The 19,112-nt window shown below is 41.9% G+C and overlaps 1 protein-coding gene across 6 annotated transcripts in view; it reads right to left on the bottom strand.

Annotated features, from left to right (window-relative positions):
• Nucleotides 1-19,112, bottom strand: part of rbfox2 (RNA binding fox-1 homolog 2) — a 49,837-nt gene that overhangs the window by 7,192 nt on the left and 23,533 nt on the right. For 4 of the 6 annotated variants that reach the window (XM_052129872.1, XM_052129869.1, XM_052129873.1 and 1 more), the window contains 7 exons: nt 17,052-17,201; nt 14,925-14,978; nt 13,205-13,297; nt 6,662-6,749; nt 6,518-6,574; nt 3,141-3,294; nt 2,605-2,647 (listed from right to left, as the gene is read on the bottom strand). In XM_052129872.1, coding sequence (XP_051985832.1) covers nt 2,605-2,647; nt 3,141-3,294; nt 6,518-6,574; nt 6,662-6,749; nt 13,205-13,297; nt 14,925-14,978; nt 17,052-17,201 — 639 coding nt within the window. Of the gene's footprint in view, nt 1-2,231; nt 2,275-2,604; nt 2,648-3,140; nt 3,295-6,517; nt 6,575-6,661; nt 6,750-13,204; nt 13,298-14,924; nt 14,979-17,051; nt 17,202-19,112 lie in introns of all 6 variants that reach the window. The other 2 variants (XR_007970912.1, XM_052129870.1) reach the window with 2 other exon arrangements.

The raw sequence follows: 19,112 nt of genomic DNA on the forward strand, positions 1-19,112 counted from the left end.
GGAAATGTGTCAGCGGAAGAAATTATCTAATGTCGCCCATCACGGTGATGCTGCCACACTGAACAGAACGCATGTTCAAATCCTTAAATGCCCGATGCATGTGTTTAATTCATCATTCAAAAACACACATGAAAAATCAAGAGACAAGCTGAACTGTTGCTTGGATTGTAAAGCGATGTTGAGCAGGTTCAGCTCAAGTGTGCCGCACAAGCCCTCAAAAGTGAAGCCAAAACGGCTCGATCGCCCCCCGGTGGCTGGTCCTAGTATAGGTCATAAGCCCCGCCTCCCCATGTTATTCAACGGGACGTGAGACCAACTAAACAATTAAATTACACTTCACATATCTTTTTTCCAAAGATAGTTTCTGTCATTTACTGTCGTTTCTATCACGTTGATGTCATTTCAAGTGTTTGTTTTCAAAATAAGTTTGTTTTTAGTTATTTGATGCTATAAAAACGCTGCTGTGACATCATGATTGACAGCTGTGATTGACAGGTTCTCTGAGTGATGTAGTCACTGAAGCACCAACTGACTATTTTTCGGGATCTTCGGAGGACTGAGGAGATTGGAGCTTTAAATTTAATATCTAAATTTCTATAATTAATTATTTCACACCATCATAAGTCAAAAGTCAAAAGTGCAGGGGCGTGTGCTTGCGATTGATTCAGCGAGAGTGAGGGCGGGGCCTTGATTTCGCGGCTTTACTTCCTGCTCACTACTGCGCAGGTCTGGTCCTGAAATCGCAACTGCGCAGACTCAAGTCCCAAGATGTCAGCGCCATATCGCGACACTGGCGGCTTCAGTTCTCACCAATGGAAAAGAGCGATGGGGCGTCGGCCATCTTTTTTTACAGTCTATGGTTCGGAAAGGTTTGTTTAGAGAGGATGTTTGCCAAAATGCCACAAATGCCCCCGAAATTAAAAATGTGCGGACCAAAATGTGCCTCGTCTCTTATTTATCGTGTTTTTTATTATTCAAAACATCCGATATATTTCTTGAAATATTCTATTATAGTCCTTGTTATACGTATTATGGCATAAATAAATGAATTCGAAAATGCCCTGATAAATGCACATAAATGCCCCTGAAATCAGTTCCAGGGGGCAAATATTGCATTTTAATGTGAGAGTTACTTTCTGACACTGATGTGCAGGAGATTAAACGGATAAAATATTATTTTTAATAATTAGTACATCCCTGATAAAGTCGTTTCAATGCAGAAGACGGTGCGATTAAAAAAACATCAAGTATCTACTTTGGACGTTATTTTACATAAAAATGTAACTTTCAATATTTTTGTAATCTGATTACAAATTAGTTACTGTAATTACATTTGAGTCCAAAAGTAGTGTAACCCATTACATCTTTAAAGTCTTGTAATCATATTACAGTTACCAACTTTCAATTAAGAGGATTACTTTTAGATACACCATTAGGTTCCTGTGACAGCTCAAGGGTGCGTTCCCCCAACAATCATTGCAATGTGTGCTGCTGAGTGAATGATCTGCATGTGACGACGAACAACGGAGGAATTATAAACATTACTTTGCATAAGTGTTTAAGAAAGTAACTTAAAAGTAACGTAGTTAGTAATGTAGTTATTCAGTAATGAGTTGTGTAATCCGATAACAGAGAATTATTCATTTGTAGTGGATTACTTTTGAGTAACTCCTCAAACACTGATTGTGACATACATCGTCATCGACCAACAATTTCAAGAACATCACAATATTGAGCTTATTATACAGTATCGCCCATCCCCACATGAGACTTTAAATCATCAGGTTGTTCTTGATTTCTTGACGACGGAGTGCCGGTAAAGTGTTCACATGCAAAGCCAAATAGACACAAATGTAGCGGTGCCGATTGCGTTTCAGGCACAATAATGAACAAACATAACTGGTACTGTTTATATGCATGTAAACGCACTCAATTTACATTCTCAGAAGTGTACATGATCTACCACTCTTTGATTATATATTCTCTATTAGGAGAAGCTTCAGTAAGGTTTGATACTGCTGCCAAATTGTGCATGCGCTAAATTGCATTAGATGGTTTAGAGGGGAAATGTGCAGAATTCAAGCAGAATTTCTTTCTCCCCTTCCATGCCCTCACTCCTGTCAGATTACTGTGAGTTAGTAGGGAAACAGATATTGCAATCTCACACGATCAATATCAAACAAATGTATTAATCAGAAGGAGAGATGCACACTATCCATCTGTGAGCCTACCTGAGGCATTCTGCCACTAACGAGTGTGTCCTGAAACACTATTCTACAGAGAAAACAGAAAAAGCTATCGTCAACCTGGACACACACACACACACACACACACACACACACACACACACACTGAGACACTTGAGTTCACACAACAGCACACACTCTTGCACACAGAGCCGTTTGAATCTGTCAAACAAAAATCAAGTGATTCATTAAACTGATTCAATGACATCAATAAGACTTCATGTCTGAACTGTGATTTTAAGAACGTCTTCAGAACGAAACGGCTCTGTGCGGCTACATTTTTCATGCGGCAAAGCACTCGGAAAGAGGAGGAAAGAGAGAGGAAGTGAACAGGAGTGACAGGAAGTGTCATACTTACATACAGCTCTGCAGCTCCATAAAACCCATCCTGGTACACCACACTGAGAGAGAGAAAAACAAAACGACAGAACCAAAAGTGGAGGGGGGAAAGGGAGATGGAGGAAAATAAGATTGAAAATAAAAACAAGGATAGAGTGCCATCATGTGGCCATTGAAGGAAAGAAAACGAGATGGTAGGATAGATAGATGAAGACCACGAAAAAGAGAAAGTGAAAACATTAATTCACACTCATGCAGTGCACTCATTGAACAGAACAGAAAAAAATGCCACTTTTATCCCTTTCACAATAATTTACACATTTCAATTTGCCATGACATGCACTTGAGCCTTTCAATTCTAATGCATACAAACTACATTGCTCAGACAACGCTCACATGTTGAGAGAAAATGGCATTTTTCTGATTACATATTTATCTTCCTCATTCTGAGCAGCATGGCAGAAGCAGCACACGTTCATGCAGCATGCAGAAATCTCAAGATAAACCAAATGTGCTGCGTCTATATGTGCATGTATGTGTGCACACGTGTGTTACCCGGGATAGGTCGGTATGGCAGCCTGAGGAACAGCGGCGCGCACAGCTCCGTACACGGGCCGCCCGCGACCCCGCAGATGATGCGCCCCTCTGAAGGTCGCAGCTGTAGTTGCAGCAGCTGCAGCGGCAGCGGTGGGGTACGGAAACCCTGGAACTACACAAACAGATGTGATCAATCATACATTCCAGAAAGGCTCGTCTCGTCAATCATTTATATACATAACGTGTTCTGACAACTACACTGGAAGCGTCTGATGATACATCACGCTGTAACGACAGAGCAGCATTTCAGAAGCAATGATCTGTGAGCTCAAGGCAAGACTAACAGTGAAATAAAAATCCTTCACTTTAAACACAAATCCCAGGATATTTTAAAATAGCAAAATAATTGTACACATAAATGTATATCTTCTTTATATATGTCACTGATCACTACTTTGTTCAATTCAACATGACTCATCCCATATATATCTATATATTATTTATTTCTCCCCGATCTGGAACGCCCAATTCCCAATGCACTCAGAGTCCTCGTGGTGTCGTAGTGACTCGCCTCAATCTGGGTGGCGGATTGACAGTATCACGTGACTTGAGTGAGTTACCGTGGAGACGTAGCGCGTGTGGAGGCTTCACGCTATTCTCCGCGGCATCCACGCACAACTCACCGTCGCTCCGCCGAGAACGAGAACCACATTATAGCGACCACGAGGAGGTTACCCCATGTGACTCTACTCTCCCTAGCAACCAGGCCAATTTGGTTGCTATGGAGACCTGGCTGGAGTCACTCACCACGCCCTGAATTCAAACTCACGACTCCAGGTGAGATAGTCAGCGTCAATACTCGCCGAGTTACCCAGAACCCCCCTCTCCCATCTATATTAAATCAGACTCCACCTCAGTCACTGGGTCTGCTCCAGTATACCTCAAATAATTTCTGCTGAGCTACGTTGGCACCAGAAGCCCGCGGTCAGCTACTGAGCGACACAAAGGCAACAAAACACTTTCGGTTTCACTGTAGCTCATTGGTGGAATGACCTTCCCAACTCTCAAAACTCGTCTTCAAAAAACGGCTCTTTTCCACGAGCACCTAACCATGCACTCATACAACAAATATATATAATGTTTGTATTTTTAGATCTTGTTGCACTATATTCTGTCTTGCAATTGAAACGTATCTAATGCAGCACTTTTCGCACGGCTGTCTCCTTCAGATGAACGCATTATTCCTCTTCTGTAAGTCGCCTTGGATAAAAGCATCTGCCAAATGAATACTCGTAAATTGACCTCACTCATGAAACACATGCAAAGTGAACTTTTGCGTAAAATGTTCGTAGAGATATTCTTAAGTAAATTGCCACATTCAAGTTTTTGCATTTCAAAATGCAAAAACTAAATTTACAGCTGCATAAGAGACATTCTTATGTTTCGTGTTGTGAGAGGAAAACTGTTGTGACTATATTTAGATAGAAGTCAAATAAAATCAAAAAATTAAATGCTTGAATAGGTTCAATTAACCTGATATAAAAAGTGGATTTATTTTTGTATGGTTTATTCTCAACACTGCTACATGTCGGTTACATATTTTGTGCTTGGCATGGGGTAAATATCTCGTGGGAAGATGCAGCTGTGTTTGATTTTCTACAATAAATGAATAACTACTATATACCTTTTAAATGGTTTTTTATTCTCACCAATAGTGTACAACGGCTTTCCAATTATCTATGATGGATCATTCTCACATCTATCACAGTTTATGTTCTTATATTTGACTTACATTTACATTTACATTTATGCATTTGGCAGATGCTTTTATCCAAAGTGACTTACAGTGCAATTATTACAGGGACAATCCCCAGAGCAACCTGGAGTTAAGTGTCTTACTCAAGGACACAATGGTGGTGACTGTGAGGATCGAACCAGCAACCTTCTGATTACCAATGTATTATACAGAGCACTTATTACAGGGACAATCCCCCCGGAGCAACCTGGAGTTAAGTGTCTTACTCAAACACACAATGGTGGTGACTGTGAGGATCGAACCAGCAACCTTCTGATTACCAATGTATTATACAGAGCACTTATTACAGGGACAATCCCCCCGGAGCAACCTGGAGTTAAGTGTCTTACTCAAACACACAATGGTGGTGACTGTGAGGATCGAACCAGCAACCTTCTGATTACCAATGTATTATACAGAGCACTTATTACAGGGACAATCCCCCCGGAGCAACCTGGAGTTAAGTGCCTTACTCAAGGACACAATGGTGGTGACTGTGGGGATCGAACCAGCAACCTCCTGAGTACCAGTTATGTGCTTTAGCCCACTACGCCACCACCACTCCACATGACTTGACTTGTTACGTAGATAACAATGCTTTTCAGAAACACGCTGTAGAGATTAACTACAACTTCTGAGCAATTCATGTTTTACTTTGGGAAACCCAGTCCAAGGTTTTCTCCTGGGGCCGGTTGCATAAACATAACCATTAACTTAAGACCGCATCTAACAATTAGTTTGACTAGCTAAAGACGCCATAGAAAGCCTGTTGCACAAAACAAGCTCACAGTTGTCTTTAGTAAGACAGTCTAATTTGCATTGCATTGTGGGAAAAATAAGACACTGAACAGCTTAAAAAAAAAATGGCCGACAGTGGACACAAAATACATTTTTTATTCGCTGAGATTATTTGCTTATTAGAGGACTACAACGCTTCAAAATGTATTTTAATGAACACATTTAGTGATTTAACCCAAATAATTTAAAACACAACATTTCTGAAGCCAAAGTCTTCAACCAAGTCTGAACTCGCGCCCCTTTCAGCCCCCACTGGCTCAGCTGAATGTAAACAAAGGTTATCCTGAGGTGTGCTGTCTTACATTTTGGTCTTTAATTAGACTGATCGAAGTTTTTATGCAACTGACTGAGAAAATTAAGACCAACATTTTAGACGACTAACTAGTAAGACTAGTCTAAAACGGTTTTATGCAACCGGCCCCTGGGCGTGGATTTTGAATGAGTGTGCATGTACGCCCTGTTCGTGAATATACGCGTTTCACTACCAACGTGTACGCGACGTTTTTGTATCTGTTGAAAAGTATTCGTGAAACTTCCTCTTACTCGTTTTAAAGAAAGCTTCATTAAAACATATTCAAAAGGCCAAAGACAAAATCATGAGCGGACCTTGATGTAATTGTCAGAAATGAATTCAATATATATTCTAAAACAAAACAATTACACATATTTGTAATACATATGAAGCGGCTGGAGTAGCTGTGCCACACTAGCGGTTTAGACGGCTCCATTGATTATAATGGGAGGGAGGTGTGGACGCATGGTTAGAAAGCACACGTGTTGTAGCACACGCAGAACATCTCACCTGCGTAGAGCTCCGGTCCGTACATGGCTCCCACCATTGGACTCAATTTCCACCCAGCTAAAGCCAAAAAACAGAAAGTTCAGATTACCTGCCTGACTTCATTAATAACAACAACAACGGTGAGAAACTGAAAAGTTATTTTACCGTAGGGCAGCGTGGTGAGGCCTTCTCCATTCGCATACGGACTAACCAACTTCTTATTTGTCATCACTCGAGCGGTGGCGTTATTGACCTGTTTATCAGAGAGAAAACGATCATCTGATTAGCGACAATGGAAATGAAGTACTCTTACATGTACACTCCAAGAGCTTGCAGACAATTATAATTCTGCAAACACAACTAAACGCAAGACTGCCCAGAATTCACAGATCACCAAAACACTAAAGATTTAAACTGGCATCTAGAAACATCCTTTAATCATACAAAAGGAACTTTTTACAGGTACAGCAGAAATTGTGGACTCATTGATATTCCCTTATATTGATTGCTTCATGCATCATAAAACTCCCACCGATTGTCAAACATTCAACACAAAAACCCAGAAATCAAGGTGTAAAAGCAAACGAAAAACAGGACATTCCATTGCTAAAATGGAAGAAAGAGATAAGAGAGATCACACATGACAAAATCAATACACTGTGCACAGCATTTAGCAAAATCACATTCAGCCAAATACAGTTCATTAACCAGAAATGAGCATGTCAGCCAATCAGCAAGCATCAGATGCAGCCTATGGACCAATCCAAATACTCTGCAGCCTAATCCCACGCCCTCGTAAAACACATCATACCGAGAGGGGGGTGTTCAGAAACAGAGGGATGCAGGAAAGAAAAAAGAGCCAGTCGACATTCAATGAAACCACAAAAACGGGAGAAGAAAAGAGAGAGACAGAAATAGAGACTAAGAACGATCCACCCAATCAGAAACGTCAAACTCAAAAAGCCATCCAGTTTGTCATGAACAAGTACACCAAAGTGCATCAAATTAAAGGAAGCCTGTGATTGGTTGTTGTCAGACCTTGTGAGGAGTGACGGAGTTTATGGTAAGAGAGAAAGAGAGAGAGATGCATATGCTACATGTCACAATAAATGAAATCATGGACACGGAAAACACCGGCAGGCATCAACACGGTTCGTTCACACGCTGAAGACCAATATGCAAACACCGTCACACACACACACTCACACACACACAGTCCAAAACCAAAGACCAAAAAACAAGCTTGAAGTGGTCATCCTCACATGAATATAAGGGCAGAAATATCGTCTGAGAAACAATTTCGATGTGTGTGTGCGCGCGTTTAGGGGCGTTTTTGGCTCATAGGCTGTAGAATCATCAGCAGATATCTGGGACTGAACTGGTGATTAATGATGACAGATAGGGCTGGGTGGTATGACAACAGAAATTAACCAACTGAGAGAGATTCTGCGATTGCGTGACAATTTTTAAAACTACTGTGTTTGGTACGGTTAACTCTGCATATTGTCACCGACTAGAGCTTGTCCAAAAGGAAATCTATACACCATGTCTACAACGGACACGGCGGACGTCGCTTCGCAACAGCTCGACACCATCTACACTGGACACGTAGAAATGAACGTTCTAAAAAGATGACATGCGCGGTCAATCAGCGGTGACACCTAGTGCGTGCAACACGGGTTAGGGCCAATTTACACTGCTGCAGCAAACCTATGCTGTAAGCCAGGGGTGCCCAATACGTCGATCGCGATCTACCAGTCGATCGCAAAGGCAATGCTGATAGATCGCACAAAATTGAAATGTACTTTAGTTAAATTTTAATACAAATAAATATAATGTCTTTCCTTCTTTTAGTTTCTGTCTGACTTGCACTTGACCAGTAAATATTGACCAGGCGATGTTTTGTTTATTCAGTTGCCATGACAACTAGGTTTGCGCATACGCGCCTAAGGCAACGGAATAAACAAAACATGGCCTGGTCAATATTTACTGGTAAATGCCCTGACTATTGTAATCTATTGTGCTGTAGGTGTTTTGGGTTTAGTGTTAAAACTGAATGATATCAACATTGAACATTATTATATATTTGTTTATTAATTACAAGATGAATTCCATGTAGGGATACATGCAGTAGTCCCAACAAGCATTTTCTTATTTTAAATGAAACTGTGTTTTTTTAGTTGGTAGATCTTATTGAGTTGCTCATTTAAAAGTACATCATCACACACAAAAGTGTGGGCACTCCTGGTGTAGGCTATGTGTAGTTAAAATGGGTGTGTAAGACGGTCTCTGTAACAGCATATTTTCACCTACAGTCACCAAAATTGATTATGAGTTCTCATCAAGCCGGACAACTTTCATAATTATAGTTATTAGCTCTACCCAACCGGAAGTCGGACATTTTTGATTTTTTTTGAATATTGCAGTCTCTGAAATTTTAAATACTCCTCCTTAGCGGATTCATGACACCGTCACCACATTTAGGCAACATTTAGCCAAGACACTGAAGATGCTAAATTGTGAACAGATTTTTGATATATCGAACGGTGTTGCCATTTCGAGGCATTAATAAATGAATGGCGAAAAAAGGGAAATAGGAAGTGTCTCATATCTTCTGTGTGCAATGCGTGATTTAGATCAAAGTTGAAATGTATGTTTAAACTTGGGTGCTATTCACATGGATTTGTCCATTTTGGGTCATAGTTATAGCGCCACCACCTGGCAGCAGGAAGTGTGGCTCGTATAACAAACTTTAAAATAGTAATAATAGTTATAATAACCCAAATTGGATAAAAATTGCTAAATGTATGTGTCCACCTTGCATTGTTTCCCTGAAGTCACCGGGAAGAAATGGACCCATGGTGCTTGGGCCCGTCATCGCTGCTTGCAGCTATATATTTTTATCTATTTTTCTGTATTATTATTATTTAACAACTTAAGCACCATACTTCTTGTGGATGTCCCAATGTGGATACTGGATTAGCACTTTTCAGAGGGCTCTTTTTTGTAAAATAGGCACATGATATTGTTTCACATCGATCGCAGATCCCTAAAATCGAAATAGCGGCAGACATCGAGGTATTGGCAAACATCAGGTCGCGAGCGAGAGAATCGGTACAAGATCATATCGAGATGAAACTTGCGATTTACATCCCTGATTGTGATATTTGTCATTACAAAAATGTCGTTACTCATACCATGATATAAGATTTCGGTCATACCGCCCACCCCTAAAGAGTGTTCATTAGAACCACAGAATGGATGGATGGTAAGGAGAGAAATTAAGGGTTTAGTGCGTCAATCTCATGAGCCATGTCAGTGCGTGGGAAAAGTGTTAATGATCATGAGAGATATGGGGAGAGGAGGAGAAATGGTGAGTGCTTGGGAGGGAATATCATTTCTGTCAGTACGCTGTGGTCCTTAGCAACTATAACAGACATGAGACTCATGATGATTATTTCATAAAGCTTATTTTTTCCCATGCCTCTGTTGAATAATATATCAGAACAGACCTCGGGGAAGAGATGCCATTATGCTAGCCGCAAACAGACGCCGCTAGCAGGATGTGTTCGGCCGATCTTCTTAACGAGGACGAGGTCTGCCGTCATCTCCAAAAGGGCTTTAAAGCATCTCTGTTCCCTCCACAAATAACACACTAATCAGTGCAAAAGAGCGAAAGACCACAGTTTGTAAAGCTTTTGGGGGGGGGGGGGGGGAGGGGGGTAGTTCAGCTCTCAGGGGTTTGAGTTGGTGGGTTTGAACAGGGATGAAACCGTACATACACAAACTTACCATGAGCCAGGAAACGGCGTGATGACACGCGAGCAGTTACCGTGGAGACTGACAACAATAATAACAACAACAACACACAGAAATCATCAAGGGAATAGAAAGGAAAAAGGAGAAAATGAACAAAACCAAAACAAACAAAACAATGCAATGAGTGAACAACCAGAAAAGAAAGCAGGAGAGGATATTAGAAGAAAAAGAAACTCAAAGTGCAGTGAAAATAAACCAAACAAAACACACAGACGTAGAATGACAACAGAACTCTTCAGGTGATCAAATCGGTCTGTAGTTGAGCTAAAGAGCCTGCGGCCGCATTCGTCTGTTTCACAGAGGAGGAGAAAGGGACGAATGATTCGAGAAACTCAAACACTCAGAATTAATGGTGTGAAAATGCAGCACAGAGAGAGTCTGCGACTTTGAGTCGATGCTGGAAATATATGGGCGAAAATAGAAGCAGGTTCACATGGAGTGGTTAGTGAGACTAACATGCCAAACTAATGACATCACTCAAGGGAGGGGCCAGAAACAGTGACATCAGAGGCAAAAAATAGAGACAGGAAGTGATGCAAGAGACAGGAAACTTGGTGAGTGCAGAGCTGGACAGACAGACTGGCGAGAGAGAGAGGAGAGCGAGAGAGAGTTGAGTGCAAGAGGAGAGGGAGGACAGCAAGAGAAGAGAGCAAGAGAAGAGCGAGAGATGAGAGAGAGAGAGGAGAGGGAGGAGAGCAAGAGAAGAGAGAGAGGAGAGCGGAGAGAGAGGAGAGGGAGGAGAGCAAGAGAAGAGCGAGAGATGAGAGAGAGAGAGGAGAGGGAGGAGAGCAAGAGAAGAGAGAGAGAGGAGAGGGAGAGAGAGCGGCGAGAGAGAGGAGAGCGGAGAGAGAGGGAGAGAGAGAGGAGAGCGGAGAGAGAGGAGAGCAGAGAGAGGAGAGGGACAGAGGGAGGAGAGCAAGAGAAGAGAGAGAGAGGAGATTGAGAGAGTGAGGAGAGAGAGGGAAGTGCAAGAGAAGAGAGGGAGAGGAGAGCGAGAGAGGAGAGGGAGAGGAGAGCGGAGAGAGAGAGGAGAGCGGAGAGAGAGAGATATGTATTTTTTTGTCATGCCAATAAAGCTTTCTGAATTGAATTGAGAGAGAGAGAGAGAGAGGAGAGCGGAGAGAGAGAGATCTACAGGGGAATGATGATGAGTGAAGAGTGTGATTGAGTCATTCTCTCCACAAACACACAAACACAAAAAAACATTAGGTTGTCATTACATACAACATAATATATAAATGGCAAATTTAAGTTCTGTTCAAAACATTCAAATGAAAGGAACCTGATAGATCATAACTGAGTGAAAACAAATGGCATTCCAAAAACAGATAAATCTAAATGGTTTTGTTATACAGAGCTGCTGCCCAGATTAAATCCAATTCCTGCTTTTGACTGAATCTGATAAAACACGATCAGACACATGCAAACCTAAATGAAGCTGCGCCACACCAGGCCACGTCCTGTCCCATGCACAAACAGCCACGGACACCAGGGGGAGCTACAGAACATCAGGACAGGCATCATGCATCTATCTACAACAGGGGTGTCAAAGACTCGGCCGAGGATGATTCACAGGGTGATTTGAGGGACAAATTCCAAGTATGCTTAAAATAATCTCTCTTAAAATATCTGTATGATATTTCAATATTTTAATATAAGCAACAATGCGACGGATCAACACTTAAGTGTGCTGTGTTGCATCTTAAAGTGGTAGTAACTCTTAATTACGATGTTAATTTGCATTCACACTTTTCATGTGAAACTGGATTGGTTAGTGATGACCAATTGAGACACGGGAATAATAATTAACAGACAAAGGAAAATATTTTGGGAGAAAAAAAAAAAGGGATCTCATGTAATCTACATTAGTCAAAGTTCTTTAGGCTTAACTGTGTTCATATTAAAGGCTAGGGTACAGTTTTTGGGGTTTCAGCCCGCATAAGTGCGTTTTTGTCCAATCCAGCTATTGACCTAAAATGACTTTGACACCTCTGGGTCTACACACTAACATAACCATTAGTCCAGTCTTTCTAGATTCATTGATAAATAAAACGACACTTTCAGGATTCAATTTCAACCAAAGAAAAAAAAACTAATTTCACCCAGTCTACGAGAAACAAACACAGGCAGCCATCTTATATATCATGCAGGGAAAACCACAGAGGAGTTGAAGAACTGTTCAAAAACACCCAGAAAACCAGCACGTCAAACACGCCGGGGCTCCCGAGGGCAGAAACACGCGGCTCCATGCAACAGTCGACCGCACACACTCACACACAGCAAGCAAAAAAGCTTTTTTATCATCTTCCAGATTCACGGAACAATCTACATGTGCACTAAAAACAAAATCGACAAGCATTTGTAAAAGTGAGCCATCTTCTCACATGAGAACACAAATGTCATATAAAGGCACAACACCACAGTTGTGAAAGCGTTTAGAATAATCGGACAGTCCTCGTGTGTCAAAAGAATCCAAGCAAATGTTTAATGAACAAAAGAAAGCCATTCAAACCAGGTGGAACAAAGACAGCATCAAATGCACGCATGTGATTGGCTAACGGATATATTGTAAGCATGCTTCGAACATAACAGATCATTGAACTTAAGAAAAGAAAAAGGGAAGAAACACATGCTGTTAATAACCAACACTCAGCCAGACAACAACCAATCAGAAGAGCCGAGAAGAACTCACAGAATCTAATAGTGGACTGCAGTGAAGATGCAACTAGCATTGCTAAGCTCGCTCACACACACACACACACACACTTTCCCATGATGCCACACACACACACACACACACACAGAGCTGAGCATCTTGAGTACCAGGTCAGTTCAGGTATGAAATGGAAATATCAGAAGAAGAGGAAAGACACACAGACAGAGACTCACCTCGATCTTTCGTCCCTCTACGATGGTCCCGTGCAGTCGCTCTCGTGCCTTCTCTGCGTCAGCGCTGGTCTCAAACGTCACAAAACCAAAACCCTGAACCGCGACAAAGCCGAAGAGACACAAATTAAAATGATCTAATAAATAATTGAGATTACAACAACAGCTGCCACAAACAGCGTCAATTCTAGCAGTTCATATATCTATAAATTTTAACCAATTGCAGACAAATTTGTTGGTCGCTTCAGTGAATCGTTTACTCAAAATCGGGATAACAGCGGCGTTTTTTACGCTGCTAAGGCCGGGAGTACAAGATTAAAAGTGCGGCAAATTCACGCACCGTTGCTGTCGGTGTAAACATGACTTTAGTGCAGAGTTCTGAGTTACTGCTTGCATGATGAAATCACACATGCTGAAGATCCGTGAGCTCTTTTACATGTGAATGCGCTTTAAAGCCGCGCACGGCAAAGTTAAATATCATATTAGCGCAGCGGTTGATTGACAGATAGAACTTTCCATCTAGAAGTTCTTTGTTTCACTAGACACGCACTTTGAGTTAAATCACATATCCACTATTGTGTGCGTGTACACTTATTATATATATATATATTTGGATTCAGTAAAATTGCAATAAACGCCTGTTACTAAATTTAGCAAATAAATTGTCTTTTATATTATTTTCTTTCACATGAAAACATATAGGTGCTTTTATATTTCGCAAAATTCGCGCGCTGTTCTCAGAAGTCCTTGGAAGGCGCGTATGCGCAAACCTAGTTGTCATGGCAACTGAATAAACAAAACATCACCTGGTCAATATTTACTGGTCAAGTGCAAGTCAGACAGAAACTAAAAGAAGGAAAGACATTATATTTATTTGTATTCAAATTTAACGAAAGTACATTTAAATTTTGTGCGATCTACCAGCATTGCCTTTGCGATCGACGTATTGGCACCCCTGATATAAATGATCGGGAGCGGCTCGTAAGCCGCTCAACTGCGCTCGTAATTCCTCTCACATGATGCGAGCCGTGACAACCCACGATTCCCACGTGATCTCGCCCGACTGGAAAAAGATAAATGGGTCGGAAGCTCAAACGACAGACGAAAATCTCAGTGTACGCCCGCCTTAAGAGGGCCAATGTAGAGATGACCACTCGAGCAACTAGCCTTGATCTACTGATGTACAAAACTCATTCAGTATCAGTTCTCGGCTGGTTTTAGATGAGCATGAAGTTGATCCGCCCATAGGAAACGTTTTAATGTTCATTTCTATTCAATCGAACTGAACTGCATTTACAATATCAAGAGAAATAATCGTCAATTGTGATCTTTTGTCATAATTCTGCAGCGCTACCTGGGAGAGAGATCTATACACTTCACCCAATAATATTCGAAAATAGAAAATGTGCCCGTTCATTGACAAGGATGTCGAAAGATTCTACAAAAAACTCTACTCTAGACACTTTTGCCAATCGATCAACGCAGATAATCTCAAAATGGCAGAATATCGGCCTGGCTATTGTTTACTTTTATGGCACCGTTATTTTCATTACTGGAGCTCAACATCCCCAGTTACGGACCATTTTCATTGTAGGGAAAAGAGAAGCCTGGACATTTTGCCAGTTAACTCTAAACGTATACAGGTTTGGATTGACATGAGGGTATTAAAACGGTCTTTAATGGATTAACATTAATCAGATTCGGTACAAAAACAGTCTCTTACCTTTGAGCCTCGGTCATTGAATATGATCTCCACATCCAGAATCTTTCCAAATTGCTATTAGAAACACAAACACACACACACACACACACACACACACACACACACACACACACACACACACAAGAATGCTCAACATAAATACTCGTAACACTTTTATATATTTCATTATAAAACAGGGCATTGTTCATTAAAACCTTCAATGTGGGGTCTATGTATCTCAGCGAGTATTGACACTGACAGTCACACCTGGAGTCGTGAGTTTGAATCCAGGGTGTGCTGAGTGACTCCAGCCAGGTCTCCTTAGCAACCAAATTGGCCCAGTTGCTAGGAAGGGTAGCGTCACGTGGCGTTACCAAATTGTCCCGGTTAATAGGGAGGGTAGAGTCACATGGGGTAACCAAATTGGCCCTGTTGCTAGGGAGGGTAGAGTCACATGGGGTAACCAAATTGGCCCAGTTGCTAGGAAGGGTAGAGTCACATGGGGTAACCAAATTGTCCCGGGTTGCTAGGGAGGGTAGAGTCACATGTGGTAACCAAATTGGCCCGGTTGCTAGGGAGGGTAGAGTCACATGGGGTAACCAAATTGGCCCTGTTGCTAGGGAGGGTAGAGTCACATGGGGTAACCAAATTGGCCCGGTTGCTAGGGAGGGTAGAGTCACATGGGGTAACCAAATTGGCCCTGTTGCTAGGGAGGGTAGAGTCACATGGGGTAACCAAACTGGCCTGGTTGCTAGGGAGGGTAGAGTCACATGGGGTAACCAAATTGGCCCTGTTGCTAGGGAGGGTAGAGTCACATGGGGTAACCAAATTGGCCCTGTTGCTAGGGAGGGTAGAGTCACATGGGGTAACCAAATTGGCCCAGTTGCTAGGAAGGGTAGAGTCACGTGGCGTAACCAAATTGTCCCGGGTTGCTAGGGAGGGTAGAGTCACATGGGGTAACCAAATTGGCCCGGTTGCTAGGGAGGGTAGAGTCACATGGGGTAACCAAATTGTCCCGGGTTGCTAGGGAGGGTAGTCACATGGGGTAACCAAATTGGCCCGGTTGCTAGGGAGGGTAGCGTCACATGGGGTAACCAAATTGGCCCTGTTGCTAGTGAGGGTAGAGTCACATGGGGTAACCAAATTGGCCTGGTTGCTAGGGAGGGTAGAGTCACATGGGGTAACCAAATTGGCCCGGTTGCTAGGGAGGGTAGAGTCACATGGGGTAACCAAATTGGCCCTGTTGCTAGGGAGGGTAGAGTCACATGGGGTAACCAAATTGGCCCGGTTGCTAGGGAGGGTAGAGTCACATGGGGTAACCAAATTGGCCCTGTTGCTAGGGAGGGTAGAGTCTCATGGGGTAACCAAATTGGCCCAGTTGCTAGGAAGGGTAGAGTCACGTGGCGTAACCAAATTGTCCCGGGTTGCTAGGGAGGGTAGAGTCACATGGGGTAACCAAATTGGCCTGGTTGCTAGGGAGGGTAGAGTCACATGGGGTAACCAAATTGGCCCTGTTGCTAGGGAGGGTAATGTCACATGGGGTAACCAAATTGGCCTGGTTGCTAGGGAGGGTAGAGTCACATGGGGTAACCAAATTGGCCCGGTTGCTAGGGAGGGTAGAGTCACATGGGGTAACCAAATTGGCCCGGTTGCTAGGAAGGGGAGTCACATGGCGTAACCAAATTGTCCCAGTTGCTAGGGAGGGTAGAGTCACGTGGGGTAACCAAATTGGCCCGGTTGCTAGGGAGGGTAGAGTCACATGGGGTAACCTCCTCGTGGTGGTGATTACTGGTTCTCTCAATGGGGCGTGTGGTGAGTTGTGTGTGGATCGTGGAGAGTAGCATGAGTCTCCACATGCTGTGAGTCTCCGCGGTGTCATGCACAACAAGTCACGTGATAAGATGCGTGGATTAACGGTCTCAGAAGCGGAGGCAACTGAGACTCGTCCTCTGCCACCCGGATTGAGGTGAGTAACCGCACCACCATGAGTACTGACTAAGTAGTGGGAACTGGGCTTTCCAAATAAGGTAAAAATCCTCCTTTTATGTGATGTTACAATGTTGATCACCAGGGGGCAGAACTGGCCTTTATTCACATCATTGTGTTCTAAAATCAAACAGTTAATAAACCATAAAGTTGATCTAGTACCCCAAACATCTGCCGCAGGTCCGGGTCTCTGAAGCGGAAGGGGATGTTGGAAACATGAAGTCGTTTGGGGGTTCCTTTCTCTGAGTCATCACTGCCCGAACCGACAGTGGACACACACTGAACCTCTGCCTGAGGAGACCCGTCTGACAGCTGAGAGACAGACAGGGAGAGCGACAGACATTACCAGAGGTGTTGATAGACATACATGTCATTCGGGGCTCATAATGCAAAGATACCAACATATACTTAACATAAGCAATTCAATTCAACTTATTCATGATTTTTAATTTGGCTATAAATTCTGCCATCCAAGGTTTGATAGAAAAGAGAATTCAAACCAAATGATAAACAAAATATTTTTTTAAATCAAAGATACTGAGAAAAGATACAATTAGAGTAATAAACCCCCCAAAAATGTATGGTTTTATTATTTTAGCTATATTCAAATCTCAAAGTAATGTACTCTTTAGCACATTTAACACAACCTTTTAACCCGAGGAACAAGCTGAATAGTCAACTAAGAGCTAATGATTAATCGTTGCAATAATAGCCGAATAATCATTCCATTAACCGATGATCAAAACGGTCGCTAGATTAACCGATGATCAAAACGGTCGCTAGATTAACCGTTTATCAAAACGGTCGCTAGATTAATCGATGATCAAAACAACCTTTAGATTAACCGATGATCAAAATAAACGGTTGTCGCAGCCCAAATGGATATCAAATAGTCACATTTTATATTGAGATTTTATTCATTTGACCAGTTCTGTATGATGTTAAAGTAACTTAATATGGTTCACTTTCATTTTGTAGTTTGTCTTTTAATGAGACAAAAATAGCAGCTTCAAAGTTATTAACTTTATATTTGTGCTTCAAAAATAGTTGTTTTCACACTTTTAGTCCTAGTGTACTACAGCTCTCAAGCTCGTCTCCGCCGAGAAGTCTCGTATCACTCGACGAACGGTCTCGTGTGCACTCCTGCAACAGGCCGAGACGAGTCCGGACGCTACATCTGTTTAAAACAGCTTGGTACCTAGACATCTTGTCTTCAGGTGTGTGCAACGTCCCGACCAGCGAAGACCGACAATGAGCAACAGCCAATGAAATGGAGAAAGTGCAAGGAGGGCAATGTTTTAGAAAGCAGAAGACCAAACATAATTATAAAATAATAAAACATCCACATTTCACAATCCGCTGTCTTTATTATTTTCAGCTGTTTTAATGTTTTTTCCATCGTAAATTAGCACAAAACACATGATAATGTGCGCCAGTCGGTCTTTCGTGTTTGTTGACATTGTCGCACGAGTTTGTAAATGAATTTCATTATTTTAAATTTTAAGATGCATTTTGGGCGATCCGTTTTAAACGCGGCGACGCTAAAAGGCAGCTTTAACTAGGCATGGGATCGATGCCTTTTTCACGCATCAATAATCAGATGATTTTCCCGATGATTATCAATTTATATAATTTTTTCCAGATATAAATAGAGCTACACATTGCACAACAGTTTATTGTCTCTTCAGACATATTTCTCAACACAACTTTGGTAAACTATATATTGATATAATGCATGTAAGCATCTTTCTAGAGCCTACACAATGTATTTTCAGTTACACGCATGTCATTTTGTGGTTTGACAACTTGAATAAAAAAACGATTCAAGGCTACACACAGAAAATTGCATAATAAACGTTGCGGTCACTTTGTTTATTCTTGAAGTGCAAAAACCTCTCACGTTGGACTGCCATCTGCACCGCATTTCAGTAAATGTATATCACCCTCTTGTGGGCTCCCAACGCTATTACGCCAGACTATTAGACAGAGGCCAACTGAGTAAACGCACGCCAATTGGGTTTCTAATTTAAATGTCGGATCACTTTAATATATGTAGGTCAATTAACTAATGAAAATAATATCACACAGTGGTTATAAGCATGGAAACGCCGATATGAAAAAACAATGGGTTATTTCTAATTAGTATCACATTTTTTGCGTTTCTTGTTTTCACGTTAATGGGGAAAACTCGTCATAAATGGACGTGACCATTGTGAAAGCGGC

Source organism: Xyrauchen texanus, chromosome 7, assembly GCF_025860055.1.
Source record: "Xyrauchen texanus isolate HMW12.3.18 chromosome 7, RBS_HiC_50CHRs, whole genome shotgun sequence".
Taxonomy (NCBI): domain Eukaryota; kingdom Metazoa; phylum Chordata; class Actinopteri; order Cypriniformes; family Catostomidae; genus Xyrauchen; species Xyrauchen texanus.